Source organism: Abramis brama, assembly GCF_963993115.1.
Source record: "Abramis brama genome assembly, chromosome: 19".
In the NCBI taxonomy this organism is placed as follows: Eukaryota; Metazoa; Chordata; class Actinopteri; order Cypriniformes; family Leuciscidae; genus Abramis; species Abramis brama.
In genome coordinates this window covers 2,064,849-2,085,963 of record NC_139981.1, presented here as the reverse complement: position 1 = coordinate 2,085,963, position 21,115 = coordinate 2,064,849, and the positions used below count along the sequence as shown (strand labels likewise).

General features: G+C 36.6%; 1 protein-coding gene across 7 annotated transcripts in view; it reads right to left on the bottom strand.

Annotated features, from left to right (window-relative positions):
• Window positions 1-21,115, bottom strand: part of lyst (lysosomal trafficking regulator) — a 125,399-nt gene that overhangs the window by 2,917 nt on the left and 101,367 nt on the right. For all 7 annotated transcript variants that reach the window (XM_084093959.1, XM_084093961.1, XM_084093960.1 and 4 more), the window contains 12 exons: window positions 20,399-20,465; window positions 19,802-19,958; window positions 17,302-17,442; window positions 16,254-16,471; window positions 15,296-15,526; window positions 13,451-13,640; window positions 9,523-9,659; window positions 4,914-5,012; window positions 3,462-3,601; window positions 2,242-2,339; window positions 742-898; window positions 18-89 (listed from right to left, as the gene is read on the bottom strand). In XM_084093959.1, coding sequence (XP_083950085.1) covers window positions 18-89; window positions 742-898; window positions 2,242-2,339; window positions 3,462-3,601; window positions 4,914-5,012; window positions 9,523-9,659; window positions 13,451-13,640; window positions 15,296-15,526; window positions 16,254-16,471; window positions 17,302-17,442; window positions 19,802-19,958; window positions 20,399-20,465 — 1,707 coding nt within the window. The remainder of the gene's footprint in view (window positions 1-17; window positions 90-741; window positions 899-2,241; window positions 2,340-3,461; window positions 3,602-4,913; window positions 5,013-9,522; window positions 9,660-13,450; window positions 13,641-15,295; window positions 15,527-16,253; window positions 16,472-17,301; window positions 17,443-19,801; window positions 19,959-20,398; window positions 20,466-21,115) is intronic.

Below are 21,115 nucleotides of genomic sequence, written 5' to 3'. Positions count from 1 at the left end.
GATGTGCAAGTGTGTACCTTATGATAGGCCTGTTGGATTTCAGGAAGGTGATCTCTCTGACTGGCTTCAGGTCCCATGTGCTCCACAACCTGAGCGAGAACAAGGACAAGACAGACAGAAACAAGTAGAGAATGAAATATGATGACAGAGAAGAGGAAAGATAAGCATTGATAAGAGTCTTAAAACACAATGCATTCTGTTTTTATGGAACTCATTCAATATGGCTATGCAATAATAATAATATTGGCAACACTTTACAATAAGGTCTGTTAGTTAACATTAGTTAACTACACACATTAGTTAGCATGAGCTAATAATGAACTGCACCTATACAGCATTTATTAATCTCTGTTAATGTTAATTTCAACATTTACTAATACTTTATTAAATCATGTTAACATTAGTTAATGCACTGTGAACTAACATGAACAAACAATGAACAGCTGTATTTTTATTAACTAACGTTAACAAAGATTAATAAATAAATGTATTGCTCATGGTTAGTTAATACATTAACTAATGTTAACTAAAGAACCTTATTGTAAAATGTTACCATAATATTCAATAATAATGCACACAGGAAGTCCAAGTGATGTCACACAGGAAGTGTGAACTTTTGCATGCATGTGTGCAATGCTTCATCAAATTCAACCTTGTTTCCAAAGTGGCTTTAATTTACAGCATTTGGTCCCAAACCAGCTAAAAGTGTGTAGTTTGTGGGGTTTCGGGTGAGTCTTGTACCTGACCACACCGTTCTCCAGCCCGCCAGCGATCACGTTCACCGACACTCCCTCCGGCTGATTGGAGAACGCCACCGAACAGATGATCTCTCGACAGTGAACATGACCGATCAGATCTCCATTAATCGTCCACAGCCTCAGATCACTTCCTCCACCCACTGCACACACACAGAGAGGACGTCATTATACACACCGTACAACAAGCGGCTGTGCAAAACATGATACAGCGGTGTTTGCCAGATGAGAAGTTTATCTTTTTACTCTTTTAATTCCTTTTATAACTATGGGCGTTTTCACACCTGAGAGTCCGCACCAAAGTTCATGTTCTGATACATTTTATACATTCGGTTAGTTTTGGTTTGGTTTCACATTGCAATTATGCGAGCGCACTAAAGAACTTTACATGACGTACTTGCGTCCTGTCGGCATCATCTATGTGGGCTGCATCTCGACATTGATTGGTTTGTAAACGGACGTGCGTCTGACGGCGGGTAACTTTGACAAGAATGAACGAACAGACGCATATCGTTGCCACTATACTTTATTATTACGACATTACTCCCTGCAGCACCGACTATACTCGAGGCTAGTTCACATTCGCCAAATGAACGTCCTCGTTGTGCGAACATTTTATCGTTGCCGGCAGGACAAATATGGAATACGCTGGAAGAAACGCTGTGGCAAGACTGACAGATCTGCACATAAATATTCTTCTTCAGTGGTTTAGGCTACGCGGGAACCACTGTAACTTCCTGTAAATGGTCTGAAAGTCTGAACCGTACAGGAAATGCTTTCACACTAGAAACGAACCAAACCTTTGCTCAGTTCGAGACTACCTCTTTTCGTCGGACCAAATTTCGTCTGTTTGGTCCGGGCCGTGGTCCGGGGGAGGTTTCACACCTGTAATTTTGATTCAGACCCAAACTGAAAAGTCCGAAAATCCGGACCAAACAAGGTGTGAAAGGGCCTTATATCATTTTTATATCTCTTTTAATTCCTTTTATAACTGTTTTAATTTTTGACCCAAACATGGGTTGAAACAACCCAGCATTTTTTAGAGTTTCCTCATGAAACAAGGAATGACTGCAGAACTAGTCTAATGACTTCGGGGAGTGTAATGGACAAAATCAGACTTGACCCTTGACCTCCAGCTGTTCCAAGCCCAGATTACAACTAGTTTCCATTTCTGTGATGATCTGGAGTTTCACACAGTCATATTTCAAAATGAATATAAATGTGATAAAATGAATATAAATGAATGAATATAAAATGTGATATACCGTTTTTGCCAGATGAGAAGTTTATCTATGCATCATCATCTCTTTTAATTTTATAGCTTTTAATTTTCCCAGCTTTTATGTTGTGATTATTTTAATTCCTTTCTGTGTAAAGCACTTTGAATTACCATAAGTGCATGAAATGTGCTATATAAATAAACTTGCCTTACCTACAAATTAATATTTTTTTGGGCAAATATATTTGTATTAACTGTTATTGTCACCTGAGTCACAGACTGTGGCGATGTCTCCTGTCGTCTCGCTGGCGGACACGGCGTTCACTGGACTCTTGTGACCCGTGAGACTCTGAACGTAACACAGCCTAACACAAGAAACCACAAACAAACACACATTAGAGTCGCATTACTGCAGTACAACAGAGAAAATACAATACTGCAACAGAGGGTTTTTAAATAAGATAATTATTATAATACTAAGGCAGTACAAACACTTCTATACTGTACTTTAACTCTTTCCCCACCAATTTGTATGGATATCTGAACATGCAAGATGTACGCGTTTTATTCTAGCTTAATGCATTCTTTTTTTATCAACACTTGAATGTGGGTAAGTTTAATAAAAAAGCAACATTTTGATCAAAAAGCATTTTTTTTTTGTCAAAGACTTTGGATCGGATCCAGAACGATGATTAAAACACAGATGGAGTGGATCCATCAACACTCAAAGCTTCACAGTCCTGTAACTCGTCCTGGGTCAACATTTCATTCATAACATTAGGCAGTTCTGATTTATATGCTGTTTAATGTTGATGATCATGTTATTTTACATGTAGCAATGCTTTTATTGCTCGTTTCTGCTTCTTCTTCTCCTGTGTTTTGATCAGGAGGTTCTGAACTCTTTCAGAAGATGTGTAATAGCGCCCCCCTACCATATAACAGTGAAAACATGGAAAGCCAGAAATTTCCGTCAATGGCAGGGAAAGAGTTATGTAGAAAGACAGAAAATAGTATTTAATCCAATAATCTTCTAAAAATCCTTTTTATTTTACAGTGTACTTATGTTTGAGGTCTACAGGACCTTATGCTTGAGGATACATTAAAATATATATATTTTTATATATAGAATTGTCATTTTGTACATTATAGTAATAAGAATTTGAGGGTGAAAGGTGTCTTAATGCTCCTAAAAATTTCATACTGTTGATTTTGATGTGTAAAAAAGTGTGACTTTAATATTTTTTCTGCATCTACATTGTTTAATATATCCTAATATGCATCCTAATATAGTTGTCTACTAAACCTGGCATTGTATATTATGAATATTGTTGTCTCTCATTACAAATATCATTGGCTAAACTGCTTTTGCTGCCCGTTGTTTTGAGTAAAAGTGTCTGCTAAATGCATAAATGTAATATACAGGGTTCATCCACATGGCTCTTCCAGGTTTATCATGACCCTGAATATATGAATGGTTAAGCACAAACCTGTTGAGGTCCCAGAGGATGCAGGTGCCGTCCCGACTCACGCTGATGAGGATGCTGTAGGGTTTACAGACGAACAGGCCTGTGACCTCGGCCGTGTGACCGTACAGGTGAACCTGAGACTCCACCTCCATCTCTGTGGGCTGAAGAACACACGGAGAACGACTGTAACTGCAGATCTCTCAGGGGTTTGGCTAATGGCCTCATTAGAGCACTGATAATGGCCTGAATGAGCTGAAAGAGCGCTTTAACAGATGATTCTGATCTCGTTTTATGGTTCAGGGTAAACAAACCACCACATGGCTGTATGTAAGAGTACAATCAATAAAAGCACTAAAACTGGTCAAAATGCAGGCAAGTAATTGGCTGATAATGCATATTACTTGGGCTTATTAATCATTCAATACTTGTGCATTTTCAGATTATGGCTATTGGTTGATAAACCGCCAACTTTTCCCTTTAAAATTGGATTCTTTTTTACACTTGGTCTCTGTTTTATTTAAATAAAAAGATCTGCTAATAAATATATACACTAAATCACCTAAAAATTTTGTTAAAATAATTTCTATGGACCTTGACAATATCTGGTCTTGGAAAAGAGCAGCGTGAGCATTCTTCAGAGTATCTGCTTTTGCTGATCAAAAGAGGTTTTTTTTATTTCTCCTTTTTATCATCTACATCATCTTTATTTTATTTTAATTCTTTATTACGCTTTACATAAACAGGGAACCATTAACAGCAATATGTTTGAAACAAGACTTCACATTGCCTTCATTCCTGAATGTTATAAGTACAAGTCATACATGTACTGAATACGTAAATAAAGACATGTAAAATGTATGAATACATAAACGTGAGGAAAGAGAAAAATAAATTAAATTAAATGACTAAATAAAATTAACTTGATAAGAATGCATTCAAATGATATAAATTGAAAATAATAATCTTCAAAAAAAAGTGTTTACAGTGTACTTATGTTTGAGGTCTAAGTTAGTTAAATTAAATATATATAATAATTATTTTTAATTCTTTATTAAGCTTTACATAAACAGGGACCCATTAAAAGCAATACGATATCTTGAAACAAGACTTCACATTGCCTTCATTCCTGAATGTTATAAGAGAATGAGAAAAATACATAAAATTAACTAACTAAATAAAATGAACTTGATAAGAATTCATTCAAATGATATCAGCTGAAATACCTCTTCAAATGTCAGAAAGATTGGTTGAAACGAATAAGAGGAACAGGTTATCAATGAAAGCGCCGTCTGACGCCCAGACTTCAGCCCACCTGTGGGCCGCAGGAAATGTGTTTCTAGGGCAACCGGGAGATGACTAACAAGGCCACTACAAACACTGTGTGTGTGTGTGTGTGTGTGTAGGTGCTCTACAGGGAGTGATAATGGACGTGGGCGGCTGCGTGGGTGGGGGCATGTTGCCATGGTTACGCACCATGGTGGTGGTGAAGCGGTTGCTGTAGGCGGTAATGACTCCACACTTGCTGCCCGTAAACAGCTGACAACTGTCCGGCACCCAGGCACAACTCGACACCTGAGGAGAGACCAGAGAGACCCAGATCAGAGCGGAGACGAGGAAACACACTCATGAAGAAGGGGACATTTTGATGACGTGATTACGTAAAGGGAGAATCTCACAAAACCCGTTAAGAACGAGCCTGGTGGCTCATATTTCACCCAAATCAGCAATTCTTTGGTTCTCTTCGCGTGTCGATCACTTGGCAAATTATTGCTTGTGTTAATTGGTATGCAAAAATGCACAAAAATACTATTTTAAATTTTTATATGAAATGTATATTTACACCAAAAATTTTAATAAAAAATTGCACTACTGTTCAAAGCCTTGGGGGGTCAGCAATGTAATTAATACTTTGGTGCTCTTTGCGTGTCGGTAAAAAATGACAAAAATTAATGTGTCTTATTGTGTTCTCTTGATTTAGGGGTAAAATATGACCTGGATATGTTTTTGTGTGCTATGCTTTGTCAGGTCAGCTTTACTTCTATAGCATTTCTTTATACAATACAGTTTGTTTCAAAGCAGCTTTACAGGGTTAACAGGAAAATAATGCATTTCGGATGTTGATTCAGTTCCATTGTAAAGATCATCAATTATTAACCCTCTGAGGTCGACAAACGCGCGGGCGCGTTTTGCTGGATTTTCTCCACATTGTAGCACTATAAACTTAAATTACTCAGTCATTTATAGTCATACAGAAAAAAGAAATATAAAAAAAGAATCTGTGATATTTCTCCTTTTGTATGTGTCCACTTACAATCAAACCAAAACATTGTGCTTTTGTAAAATAAAGAAAATAAACAGGGTGTGCGTTCTGCCTCTCCGTCGCGGTGAACTTTTTTTTCTTGAGCACGTCTATAAACTGAAACAAAACTCAGTGAATACTTGTCACACATTTATGAGCCATATACCTTTATAAACATTTAAGTGTGTACTTTTAAATGATCGGATTTAAAACGAAAACAAATATTCTCTGTTTAAGTAATTTGTATAAAACCAACAAGATGTCCAGCTTCTCAAACGCTTCCTCATTACAGTTAATTTGGCCACGCCCACTCGCGCAAAAGATATTCACATGCAAATCTCCACATGGACCGCTCTCGCTCATTACCTCAACAACAAAACACTTCACTTTCAACTCGTCGAGTTTGAAAGACGTGCCTGAGCTTACATTGGATTTAGGCTACCTCAGAAGAAAAAGAACGCGATTTGAAGACAAGAAAGGTGTAAGGTAAGAAATTCTTACATATTAGTTTGTTATTGTTGCATAAATGTCACGTTGCAGTTGAACTGTTGCTAGATATATGGGGAATATTATAATATTTAGACCCGTGTTTACTGTTACTGTGTTTGTGGATATCTGCTCAAACATAGATATGTTTATGGTAACCATAATGTTTTATATTTGAGCGCGATCGCGTTTGAATGTATCATATTTTTGATAGCGATCGCGTTTGAATGTATCATATTTTTGATAGCGATCGCGTTTGAATGTATCATATTTTCCTGCGCGATCGCGTTTGAATGTACACATCATATTTTGGATGAAAGCAAAACGCACCAAACGGCTTCATGTTTTTATTATTATCTCATTTCATATCATCATAACGGATGGAAACATTTGAAGTAACATGATAATCAATATATTTTTCTCTAGCTTAGTTGTTACTGAAATCTTTTGGAAGATTTATAGGCTGCTATAGGTTATTTATTGTTATTATTATTTTATCTGGCACTGCGCATATACCTTATGCCTACAGGTAGGGCTGTGACGGTGGCAGTTTTTTACCACCGCGGTGGTAATGGACCCAAATACCGGCGGTGTTGCGGTGTTTGGGGGGTTGTTTTGAAATAAATAAATAAAAACAAAGAAACAACACAATAAAGCCTCTAAAGCATTGCAATAAATATCAGTAAATACTGGTAACTTACATAATATAATAAATCTATTCTATTTAAGAAAAATCTTAATCTATTTAAGAAAAAAAAAACTTTTGTTTAATATTTCCACACAAAGACGCGTGATACAGCCTACCGCTCTGCGCTTTGAGAGGGATGTGGGACACGAGCAGGAAAGAGACCATCAATCTCTTTTCTGATATCTTCATGTTTTCTACTTGTAAAAGGTATGAAGAGCGAATTTTATCTTCCACATGGGCAAGACATTTAAGCTATGTTTGCGCGCTGCCAGAGAAAGCCAAACTAAAATCACCCGCGCGTGTGAAACGCGCTTTACAAATGAACTTGACGCGCCTATACCAATATGTCTAATAACAAGCACAAACTGTGTTAAAAAGAATTTGACGTACATGTAAAAAATGTAGGCTATATCTGTCCTACAGCGTTTTTTCTACTTTACCACAGTAAAGAATACGAAAATAATCGACCTAAAAGCGAACAAAGGAAGAAACGTTTATAATCCCCTTTGGAAATGGGTGAGACGCGAGTGAAGGTATGGGAAAAGAAAAAAGAGATTCCATGCAGGGATGAGTCACGATTTTTGAATATTCGATTATGTTCTAATGTCTGTTGTGCGATCATTCTCTAAAATAAAATCTCCATGTTCTGGTGCTGATGCGGTTGACGCGTTCATGTGGGTGACGCTGCCAATAACGCACACAACAGCTGTCACAAACCGGCAAAAGTAATGATTATGAACGTGTCAAATATAGCAAGGAGACATTTGAATTGTTTATTAATAAAGTGGGTTTTTTTGTGTCAGTGTTGGGCTGCAAAGATGAAGTTGACGATGCTCACTCGTCATCTTCGCAGTGAACGCACCTATAGAGAGAATTGCACACTATACGGAATACATAAACATATGCTAGTCGGTTTATTTTCGTTTTTAATTGTTTTGTTTAAAAGTAGACAATTCAACTTTCTATATGGAATAACTAATGGAATATTTTTAAATTCGCTGATTATCGGGTGAAGATCGCAAACCAGAATTCAAAGCCGACAAAGTTTAAATTTATGGACTCACGCACAACTCTCTCATTCGTCATGAATTCAAACTTTTCCATGGCTGCGCCTGCAATATAACATTTAATTGCTAACCTATTATTTATTTTGTAAACAAAGCTTTGTGTGTCATAATATTAATGTAAAACAGCATTCACATACAAACTTTTTTTTTTGCAAACCACCGCCGGTACTCCTCAGCCACCGCGGTGGCGCTTTACAACCGCGGTGGTGCGGTTGTCAAGTTTACCGGCACAGCCCTACCTACAGGCACAACAAACCTGGTGTTCATCATTATATTATATATTGTTGGAAACATTTGTGTGTGTGTGTGTGTATTCTGTGAATTTTAAAAAGGAATTTTAAAAAGCAATTTTAACCAGAAAAATCTAATATTTATTTCCAAAATCGTGCAGGCCTTTCTCTTGATATCAGTATGTTCACTTTTTTTTTTTCAGGTCCCAGATGCCACTGAGGACTTCAACATTCACATGAGTCTCAGTACGTGAACACGGTAAAGTGAAAATCTTGGAAATGAAAGGTATGTACAATGTTTTTAGGAATGGCACAAAGGTCTCTGTCTTTGAAGTGCTTTTTTGGCATTTGTTGTGTATCTTTGAATCCAATAATCATGTTGTGTTGTAAATAAATCCAAACAATTTAAAAGCCATTCTTTTTTAAATCTCCTCATTTACAGTATTGTGCAAGGTTGCCCAGAATGACAGGCCTGATAGCTCCTAATAGGGCCGTTAGGGGAGGTTCTTTGTCTTTCTCAGGTGAGAAAAGCTTACATATTAATGAGCTTGCGCATAAAGCTTTCTAACACAAAACACGTCGTAAAATTTTTAAATCAATATATTGTCTTATCTGAATGAGCAGTCAGGGTGATTTTCACATAGTTTTAGAGCAAATATTCTAGGCTACGTCATACAATTTTCAAAAGTCTTGTGAAGAAATAATCAGTATGGGTTTCATGGCCTTATTTCAGTGAGATTTTTTTTTTGTATTTTCACAAACCACGCATAAATGTCATTATCTCAAAACTACAAACTTTTACATACATGCTGCTGATATATTATTGTAGCAGAGTTTGTGCTGAATACAGTGTAATTAGACTTTAGCCATGAAAATGTCACAAGTAACAGAAATAACCAGAAATGTCAGAGCATGTCAGAACACCTCCAGGGCCCAGAAAACAGCTCAGACCTCAGAGGGTTAAATTAGTTCATTTCCTCTATAAAGCAGTTCTGCAAAAAAAATGATGTCATCGTCCAGCTCAGTTCAGTTCTCATTCAGTCAGATCAATAATATTGTTGAATATTAAGATGTTTGGTACCACTTTACAATAAGGTTCATTAGTTAACATTAGTTAATGCACTGTGAACTAACATGAACAGCTGTATTTTTATTAACTAACGTTAACAAAGATTAACATAGCATTTGGTCCCAAACCAGCTAAAAGTGTGTGCTGTACATATAACAGACGAGTGCACTGCCACATCACAAACTGAATCTGAAAGCTGTCCAAGCGTAGCCGGCGTATGCTAGCGGTGTTTACGGCTCTGACCTGATGCAGCGGTGAGCACTGGATGAAGTTGATGGGCGGCTCGCTCTGTTTGCTCTTCAGACGCAGCATGTTGTCGGTGTAACCCCAGCTCAGGATAGCAGACCACTGTATGTCTGTGCTGTGCATGCTCCTTACACCTGACACACACAGAGAAACACTTCATTTGTACTTTGAGCTAATTTTCTATGATGGCAAACGTAATTTCTTCAGGTACAATGAGAACTGTGTTCATTGATGTGGATAATTGGGATAAAATGCAGATGCAATAAAAGTACCAGAAACTGGTCATGGACCAAATCATATAGTTGGGCTGATTAATCATTCAATATTTGCACAGATTATGGCTGTTATTGTTGATAAACAGTCTTTTGTTTTTCACATCTGTTACTGACATCTGTTTGAATAAAAATATATGCTAATAAATGTATAAATGTAGATGTGCACAATACATTTGGAATGCATCAGAAATTCATAGACAGCACCGTTAAAAAGTTTGGAGAGTGTAAGATTTTTAATGTTTTTGAAAGAAGTCTTCTGTCCACCAATGTTGCATTTATTTGATCAAAAATACAGTAAAAACAGTGGAATATTATTATAATTTAAACTGTTTTCTATGTGAATATATAGTAAAGTGTAATTTATTCCTGTGATCAAAGCTGTATTTTCAGCATCATTACTCCAGTCTTCAGTGTCACATGATCCTTCAGAAATCACTCTAATATGATGATTTGCTGCTCAGGAAACATTTATGATTATTATTAATGTTGAAAACAGCTGTCAGTCCAGGGCTCCAGACTGCGACCAAATGGTCGCATTTTGCGACCAAAATTTGAGTGTGTGCGACATGTGCGACCAGTAAATTTCATCTCGTATAGTGTGATAGTGGGCGACAACCGACGTCGCGTACGATGCTTTACGACATCACAACAAAAAGACTAGCATGTTTAATTTTTTAACGGTCCTCCATGACGGGTTCCGTCAAGAGTGAATGAGTGTGTGCGCGCGCGCGAGTGAGTGAGTGAGCGAGCGAGAGTGAGTGAGAGAGTGTGTGCGCGAGTGAGTGTGTGTGTGTGTGTGTGCGTGCGCAAGCGAGAGTGCGAGAGTGAGTGAGTGAGTGTGTGTGTGAGTGAGTGAGTGAGAGCGTGTGTGTGTGTGTGTGTGAGTGAGTGCATGTGTACATGTGCGAGTGAATGTGTGTGTGAGACGGCTCGCGATGACTGGTCGTAAAGCAACGTGTAGTCTGACAATGTTTCTTGTCCAGGACATGACAAGATTTTTAGGAGTCAAAATCGTGTAATCTGACACAGTGACTATCGTAACATACAAAAAAATTGTGTAATCTGAACCAGGCATAACTATAATGGTATACTGTGGTTATAAAAGTAGCCTACACATCTTTTTCCAGCACTTCAAAACTATATCATATTTAAATGTTATTTTTAATGTGTTGACCAAAACATTTTTGTTCATCCTTTTAAAGATTGTCTCTATTTATAAAACTGAAAGTTTTTAGAAGTAGGAAAACACTTATTTTTTAAAAAAAAGAAAGACTAAATTACCATTGTAAACATAGCTGCTGAGGGAGCTTATTGGCTATTTTCACTCCCTAATATCTATTTTGTCACTCATTTTGCTTTTGAATTAATATTAAGACATTATGAATGATAATAATTAAATTGAACTTTATCTATACACCTCAAATTAAGCTCAGTGCTTTGTCATCCCACAGTGCTACCAAACACTTTCTGTAGAACTTAGTGCCGCTGCCCTCAGATGTTAGTCTGGAGCCCTGTGATAAAACTGCACCATAATTTCTGTACGCTAAGTCTATTTATTATCAAAGCATTTGTCTGTAATAGTTATTTAGGGGGAAATGTGAAGGTGTGCCCCTAAATTTTCTGCTTGCGCTCCTAAAATTTTAAGTCAGGGGCTACAGCGCTCCTAATAAAAAAAGTTAGTCTGGAGCCCTGCAGTCCCTCCAGTTTTTCAGGAATCGGTGATCGTTGAATACAACGCAAAATCAACAAAATCCTGCATAAAAAATTAAAAGGTCACAAAAAATGTTATTATAATTATCTTATTGAACTATCCCTAATTTAATTAAAGTTATAATGCATTATTTTCACGAGGATAGAGATGTTGATATGATAACTTCGGTACTGACATACTGACCGATGTCAGACTTGCTTTAGATTTCTTGTCTAGGCTTATTGCGATTGAACGGTCAAATACACATAATCTAAATGTCTAAATGCCTGTTGATGTTTATGTCTTAAGGCGAGACACGGCAGGCAAAAACATCAATTTTCATGCAGTGGTCAGTTTTGAGATTTTGGGCTAGTTTACTCCTTCAATATGTGTTCTTTCAAGCTGCAATAAAGAAACGTTCAAAATATACATTAAGATGTTTATTTTATTAAATTTTGTTTACTTGCGGCAGTAAGTTTCTCCCGAATTTACCAGGAAGTTAGCATTCCAACGCGACACGCCGAGCTCCGTCTGTTCACTGAAGTCTGTCATGACCGGTGTCGTTGTAAAGCTCGGAGTCTCCTGCACAACGCTATGTAACCCAAATATGGGCATTTCCCTTCTATCAGTAACCAATCGTGAATGTCCAAAGGGGGATTTAAAGCTAACGACGATTTCTCATTTAGAGCTATTTAACTCTTTAACTGCCGTTTTCTCAAAATGAGTTTTTTGTCATTCTCCAGTACAAACATCTCAGCCTATGTAGCACTTGTGTACACCAAACCTTCCAGTTATACACTTAGCAGTATTCTGAAGATATTTTCAGAGGGATTTGTTAATAAATCATTCCTGGCCTGATTTATGTGACATTTTAATCAAAAAAATATGTTGAAAATCAATTTTTTATGGCTATGGACAGTATATTTTGATTCCCTAGGTAATGAAAGCATATATCCTGAAATCCCTCTGAGTTTTTATTTTCATCTTGTGTGTAAACAAAATGAAAAAAGAATTTTGCACCTGGCTTTATCATATGTTCAGATCTATCTACCGAAAATATATGCAAAATTGTGCATATTTAATTAGATAATGTTAACATAATTAAACATACAAATTTCTAAAACTTGTAATACAATTTTTTTATATACTTGTGTAAGTAATCAACTGAGGAAGTTTCATGGTGATATCTATTATTTAAAATTTTTACCCTATTCACCTGTAGTGTCTCGCCTTAAATGAACAAAACAGTTTGTGACGTGCGTCAGTATTGGATCGTTGCATTAGTGTAGGTCTTAAAGTGAAAACAGCCTAATATACTGTACCTGCTGGTGTCTGTGTCGTTAATGTTAGTCAAACAACAACTGTTTGTATCTGTATCTTTATTTGTTCTATTGTCATTTGTTTTTTATTTTATTATTGACTATTTAGCCTACTTAAATACTTACTTACAAAAGTTTGGTTGTGGTTTGCTTATAAGATTTTGGTCATATTGCCTACCTTAAGTGATCATGTTATTAAAGCTAGATAGTACACCGTTACACTAGCCTAGCAAGTTATCTAATAGCCTAACACTTTTGAAAAAAATATTATTTTAGGTTTGTTAAGACACCGCACTCAAAATCACACAAAAAAAAATCATGAAATCCTGGTGGGACTGAGCTGTGCTGATTCATGTTTTGTGGAAACCATGATGCATTTTTTTTTTAAGATTAAAAGTTAAAAAACAAACAGAATTTGTTTAAAATAAAAATATTTTGCATCATTATAAATGTCTTCAATTTAATGCGTCCTTGATGAATAACATATTAATAAGAAGAAATATATATATATATATATATATATTGCTGACCCCAAACTTTTGAACGTCACTGTGTATCAGGTCTATAATTGTATGTCTATATGAATGATGAGGCAGTTTCTCGTGTGTGTGTGTGTGTGTGTGTGTGTGTGTGTCCTCCACCTTGCTCCTTGCTGTAGATCATCATGAGGCAGAACTTGCGGGAGAGGCCGCAGATGGCTCGTGTGGGCAGCGCCAGCAGGGACCCGAAGCGTTCGCCGTGAGGTTGGCTGAAACACACCACGGGGTCCGGAGCACTGGGGGATCCCACGTACTCGCCCCATTTCAAGCCCTTTATCCACGGCAGAGGACTCTGGAAATCACAGGAGAGGATTAAAGGCTGTAAAAGATCATTTGGGATTCAAGCGACATGTGACTCTGACCAATCAGAGCGGAGTCGACTCTCGGAAAGGAGGGGGTTTAGAGAGACTGAATCTTCGAATGAACCGTTTTCTCGCTCTTTGATGAACGAGGTGATGTGCAATGTATGTTATGAGAAAATGTAAGTTTTCTCTGACCTTGGATGCATGTAGGACTGCCTACTAATCATTAGTCGACTAGAAGAGGCTTGGTCGGCCAACATTTTATTAATTATTTAGTCACCGAAAAAAAAAAAAACTCCACAGGAAGTGGCGAAATCACGCGGTCCGTGAGGGACAGATCGTTAACGGCAGGAAATCCAAACATTCATCAACCTCAAATATGGCTTATCACTTGAAACATGCAAGTAGTAGCAACTTTACAAGTCGGCTCGCTCTGAACTGAAACTCAGTGTATACTTGCCTCACAGACATGAGAAATATATCTATAGAAAGCTTGAAATGTTTATTTTTAAATGAACCAATCCGAATGGAAAATAAGTATTCTCAGATTATGTAATCCGTATGAAACGTCCACTACTGCGGAGATGACGAGTCAGCCTTGTCGACGTAATCTCTGCAGCCGAAAACATTAGCAATAAATTATTAAAATGTTTTGACAGGCTCCCATTCATAATCATTACGTTTGCCGGTGCGCTGTGGAAAGATTTATCTGTGCGTTGTAATATATAGGCAATTAATGCTGTCAAATCACTAGTTAATTTGGCATGTTACTATGTTTACTCAGTTTGCTGGGGAAGTTTGTGTAAGCCAAATCTGCGCAGATTTAGTGCAAATACTCGTGAGTCATGATATATTAATTACAGCGTATTACACAGAATCTGCGCATATCTGGCTTACTTGAACACACACGTCACTATGCAACAAACAACGGCGCTTGTTCCTTTGCATCGAAGCAAAAGCGAAGATTAAAAAGCATTTGTTCAACAGAAAAGACATTGTTATTTTCCAATATCCTACTTATTTTATGTTCTTTGTACTGTATAAATCGGTCCACCTTAAACACATTGTTGGTGATGAGGATGAAAGAGGAAGGGAGGAGATGCTGGAAGACAGGATTTTTTTTTAATAAGAAATGAATGTGTAAAATCTGTGACGTAGTTAATCTGTTTCTTTTTTCTTTTTTTTGTCTAGTAGAAGTTCTGAATGGCCGGTATCTTAAAAATGTAGTAGCCAAATTGGCCGGTTGGGTGAAAAAGTTCATTTCAAACCCTGCATGTAAACCTATTGTAGGAGACTCTAAAACAAAACTAGGAACCTTAAAAACAGCATAACAGGGTCACTTTAATATCATCCTCAAGCTATTTAATGTCAAACTGCACAATAATTTCCGCACCGGGTAGGTGGAGTCTTTGGGCTGTAGTAATTGGGCTGTAATTAGTCGACTAATCGCTTAAATGAACGACTACTAGTTGACTAGGAAAATCTTTAGTCGAAGGCAGACCTAGATGCATGTAAACGTATTGTGGAAAACTCTAAAACAAAAACTAGGAACCTTAAAAATAGCATAACGGGGCACTTTAAAATCATCCTTAAGCTATTTAATGTCAAACCGCACAATAATGTCCGCAGTGTGTGTGTGCTGTACCGGGTAGGTGGAGTCTTTGGGCTGTTCCCGGCTCTCTCGGAAGGCCAGCTGCACCAGGAGGCCCATGGCCGCCGGCAGTTCTGCATCCGAGAGGAGTTTGGTTCCCGCTCGGCTGATGTGGGAGGCGTTGAACAGCTGTCTGGGAGTTTGGCCGTACGTCTTGATCATAGTTTCCAGAGCCCGACGCTGTACAGGGTCTTCAACAGCAGAAACGTCCATGCCAAAGTAAGTCTAAAGAGAGAGAGAGGGGGAAAAATGAAGCGCAAGTCCGATGTGAGTTTATCAATGTCTGATGGATTTGAGAAATCGAAAGAGCAAAGACAGCCGATCTACAATAATGCTGATACATACAATAATGTTCAAAAGTTTTAGGTCAGAAATATTTTTTTAAAGAAATTAATATTTTTATTCAGCAAGGATGCATTAAATTGATCAAACGTGACAGTAAAGACATTTATAAATCTTTTCCAAATAAATGCTGTTCTTTTTAAACTTTGTATTCATAAAAGAAACCTGAAAAATAAATGTATCACAGTTTCCACAAAAATATTGACTGTTTTCAACACTGATAATAATCATAAATGAGCATCAAATCAACATATTAGAATGATTTCTGAAGGATCATGTGACACTGAAGACTGGAGTAATGATGCTGAAAATTCAGCTTTGATCACAGGAATAAATTACACTTTACTATATATTCACATATAAAACAGCCATTTTAAATTGTAATAATATTCCAGTGTTTTTACTGTATTTTTGATCAAATATGCAGCCTTGGTGAGCTTTTTTCAAAAACATTAAAAAAAATCGTACCCATTGAATGGTGGTGGTCCTAAAATAAGCTTAATTTCTTTTAAGCACAATATAATTTCTTTGTGGCTGAACATGTTTTTGAAAGGCTTTGTTTATTTTAAAAAGATCATGTGCTAAAGCTGTACGTAATAAGGAATCGTACTGCAGGATGAAAGACATTGATGGCGTGGACTGCAGCTTTGCCCTTCTGCTTGAGCCCGAACACCAGGTCAATCCACTGGCAGAGCGTCTGGGAGACCTGATCCGATTCCAGAGCCTGCCTGTGTATGAGGATGAAGAGTCGCGGGTCGTTCCTGGCCCAGGGCGGCAGATTCACGTGGTTCACCCGCTCGCTGTTCTGCCGCACGCCAAAGTCAAAACCTGCCAGAGGGGAGAGCGGGAAATACCACGCTAACATTAGCAAGCTGTTTAAATATGATTCTAGAATGTTTTACATGAATAGTCATTGGTTATATCTAGGTTACCCTCATCCTTCCCTCGTGTCCTGTAAAAAAATGTTTTGTCCAGAAAGCTTGTTACTTCATTTTGATATTTTTTTGTTATTTTTTATTTGATTTACCTTTAAATTACTATATTTAATCAATAAATAATAAATAGTAATTTAAGCACATTCTTTCAACTTAAATTCAAAATAACTCACAATTTCATGCATAAACCTTTTAATTCAGCTCAAAATATCTTACACTGGGCGTCTTTGCCGACCTATAATAATAAAACATGATATTTCATGACTCTAGATGGCCTTTATAGCTCTATATGGAGCAAATGAGCTGTTCCGCTGGGTCCTAAAGTCAGTTCACTTCAGTATGCATTCAGATAACACATGTAAACATTATAAAAAAAATATTAAAAAATTTGGTAAAGTTTTAGCATTTTTAGTTTGAATTTTGAGCATTTTTAGGTTTTTCTGTGTACTGAAGCATTCCATTCATTCCTAAGGGGGTCAAAATTGACCCGCGAGGGAAGGATTTGTTACTTTTTAAATTTTAACCACAAAACTCTGTGTATTCGAGGTTCAAGTGTGACAAAAAAAAATTCAAAACAAAATTTCAAACAATTTTTGACCCATGGGGAAGGATGAGGGTTAAAGGTTATTTTCTTTTTTTTAATTGTGACAGACATTTCCTTCATGAGAAGTTGGATGTTGGATGCTAGAAGAAGAAGAAAACCATGTGTAAAAGAGCGTCCACCTTCTCTGTTGACCAGAAACTCGGGCAGGTAGAAGAACTCTGGGATGAGCTCTTTGACATCCGTCATGGACTCGAAGGACGACAGACGCCACGTGGTGTTCATGGAGTGAAACGTTCGGTCGGGAATATCAAAGCTCTGGTCTGCGAGACACACAAAACCTTTCATTAGTTTCTTGTGCTACCTAATATGGATAAACCAACTGAACTAAAAATAGCCGGAGAAAGAAGGAAAGAGGCTGGATGAAAGGCCTGATCATCTTTCTGAGGCTAATGCATGTAGCGTGAGACTTCAGAAAGACCCTTTTCAATGACAGCCTTTAAAAGCATCACACTGACATGTTTGAAGACGTCGCTGCAAACGCAGGTGCTGTTAAATATTAAAAACGTGGCGACGCTGAATCATAATTGAAGAGGGTGATGTTGCAAAAACCTCAGCGAGTTATGAACAGACCACAGATCATCATTCAGGGTTTTATAAGGGGTGGTTGCATTAGATTTTTAAGTATTTGATTTTTATGTTCCGGAGCTTCTGCTTTCTTGAATATGCAAATCATGAACATTTACATAATAAGGTATGAAATGTCGTGTTGAAGGGTGATGCTAGGCGCAGCACAGCACAGTGATTTTCCATATATTAAAAAGTTTTAGTAAAAATATGTATATTAATATTGCTATTCATTAACTCTGTAAAGCCTGACATATAAAATAATAGTCAGGAAAAAAGATTAATGAGAAGTTTATTGAACCTTTAGATAAAATCTAAAAAGAAATCATTTGCATATGTTTTTTTAATTAAGTATCATATTAGATATACAACAGGGCTTTTATGAAAACGCATTCATGCTATTTAGTGCAGATGCTAATGTTCATATGGTCAAAAAGTTATGATATTCTTATGCTTATAATGTAAATCAATGAGATCTGTATAACAGTACAGCAGATACGGACATAAAATGCATATAAATATCAATATCTGCCAATAATCTGTCTTAATAAGATGATATTTAAACACTTAGTTTTATGATCAAAGCTCTGTATTTTTAAAACATATAATGCAATGTGATACAATGATGATTGAAAAATGAACTAATAAATCTTCCTCAAAAGCCTGATGATCATATTTGACACTCAAATTTTAACATGATTTTTTTTAAAAAAAGAAAAAAGATTTATGGATAATCAAGTAAACGGAAGCAGTAAATGTTCATTTTGAAATATTATTAACATTATCAAACTTATTCTTATGTTTACTTGATAAAAATCAGATTTGACAGCAGAAAGACACGTAAAGCTCGAGCTGAAGGAGGGCGTTTGTACAATTATACTAAAATATAGTCTAAACTAACAATCAGAGATTGATAGCAAAGTTTGAAAGCAAAAAAAAAAAAGCAAAGCAAAGTTTGATCATGTTGATCAATTAGAAGCCATAGAAATTTGCATATTAAATATGACACAGTAGGCTTTGTTGGGTTAATATATATATATATATATATATATATATATATATATATATATATATATACAGTGCAATGCATAAGTGAATACACCCATGGTAAAGTTGACTAAAAAGAGGAATAAAAAATCATATTTTGGAAATTGAACTTAATGCCCTAATTTAAAAAATTAGGAAAAATCCAACCTTTAAGGACACCAATTTTCTTTGTGAATGAATAATGTATCGTAAATAAATAAATGTTCTTCCTTAAAATACATGGTGCATAAGTGAGTACACCCCTATGTTAAATTCCCATAGAGGTTTTTTTTTTTTAGGATACTATGCATCCTGATAAAGTTCCCTTGGCCTTTGGAATTAAAATAGCCCCACATCATCACATAGCCTTCACCATACCTAGAGATTGGCATGATTTTATTTCAGTTAGCCTAAAAGCTAGTTTGATTTGCATTGAGAGATGATCTTATGGAAAGTACCCCATGCCAATCTCTAGGTATGGTGAAGGCTATGTGATGATGTGGGGCTATTTTAATTCCAAAGGCCAAGGGAACTTTATCAGGATGCATAGTATCCTAAAAAAAAAAAAAAAAAAATACTTAAAAATAAAAATCTGCCTGCCTCTATGGGAATTTAACATAGGGGTGTACTCACTTATGCACCATGTATTTTAAGGAAGAACATTTATTTATTTACGATACATTATTCATTCACAAAGAAAATTGGTGTCCTTAAAGGTTGGATTTTTCCTAATTTTTTAAATTAAGGCATTAAGTTCAATTTCCAAAATATGATTTTTTATTCCTCTTTTTAGTCAACTTTAGCATGGGTGTATTCACTTATGCATTGCACTGTATATATATATATATATATATATATATATATATATATATATATATTAATTTACTTATTAAACAACCTTTGTTGAGTTCACTTACTGAAGAATATCATGGAAACATTTTTAACTAAATTTTTTTACTTTTACATTCAATATTTTTGAATCTGCTTGGTCAAACGATTTTGAAAACTTTGATAAACGTTTGAACTTACCTTGATAGGCCAGAAACATCTTGGTGAAGGGCGGCAGCCGGACCAGGAAGTGCAGCACGGTGCCGCTGTTGGAGTAGTGAGAGCCGTAGTGATATGGCTGGACGGGCGGCATGGGGTCGTCCTCTCGCTTGCCCTTCTTAAACTCCTCTTCCAGATACTGTGGAGGACATCAATAGTTAGTTACACTTACACACACCTAATGACATCAGCTGTAAACATATACGCTCTAAAAGAAATATGGATACAAAATGATCAAAGAGTGTAGAAACCGTGCCATCTTCTGTCAGCTGTCTTCTGAGGTAGCATATTGAAATGGTGTCTCATAAGTGATTAATGCATGGGAGACTTGATTTATGGTATTGCTAAGCTGAAATTTTCCTTTTCTGCAAAGGACACTTGTGATTGTACATCAGACTTTAGCCAGATGAAAATGTCTCAGAAGGCAACATAATGAGCTGCTGGGAAAGCCCTTCGTGCCGGGACTGCGCCTGTGATGCCTAAGTAGGCAGCTCACCAGATTTTGGAACAGAGCCACAGTGTGATTGGTTAACAGACGCTGGTGTAAACAGGAATTAAAGCCCTGCAGTGCTGCCGTACCCTGTAATTGTCCACATAACGGTCTTCCTTCTCTTTAGACTGCACTGCGATGGGTTTGCTGAGGCTCCTGTTACATCAAACAGAAAAACAGAAAGGAAAAATCGTCATTTGCATACAAGTCTCTATATATATAAGGTCAACAGTTTAGAATAATTGAGATTTTTTTATGTTTTTGAAAGTATCTTAAGTCCACCTAGGCTGGATTTAACGGTTTTCTATGTGAATATACAGTAAAGTGTAATTTATTCCTGTGATCAAAGCTGAATTTTCAGCATCATTACTCCAGTCTTCAGTGTCACATGATCCTTCAGAAATCACTCTAATATGATGATTTGATGCTCAAGAAACATTTATGATTATTATCAATGATGACAACAGTCGTGATGCATCATATTTTAGTGGAAACCGTGATAAACTACCGTTAAAACATTTTTTTTTTCATTCAGCAAGGATGCATTAAAGGGATAGTTCGCCCAAAAATGATATTTAAGCCATGATTTACTCACCCTCAAGCCGTTCGAGATGCATATGTCAATCTTTTTTCAGACGAACACATTTTCAGTTATTTTAGAAAATGTCTTAGATCTTTCAGTGGTTATAATGTGAAGCAATGGGGTCCAGCTGATTCAAGTCGCAAAATGTGCATGCATCCTTCTCAAAAATAATCCATCCGGCTCCAGGGGGATAAACGAAGGCCTTCTGAAGGTAATCCGTGCA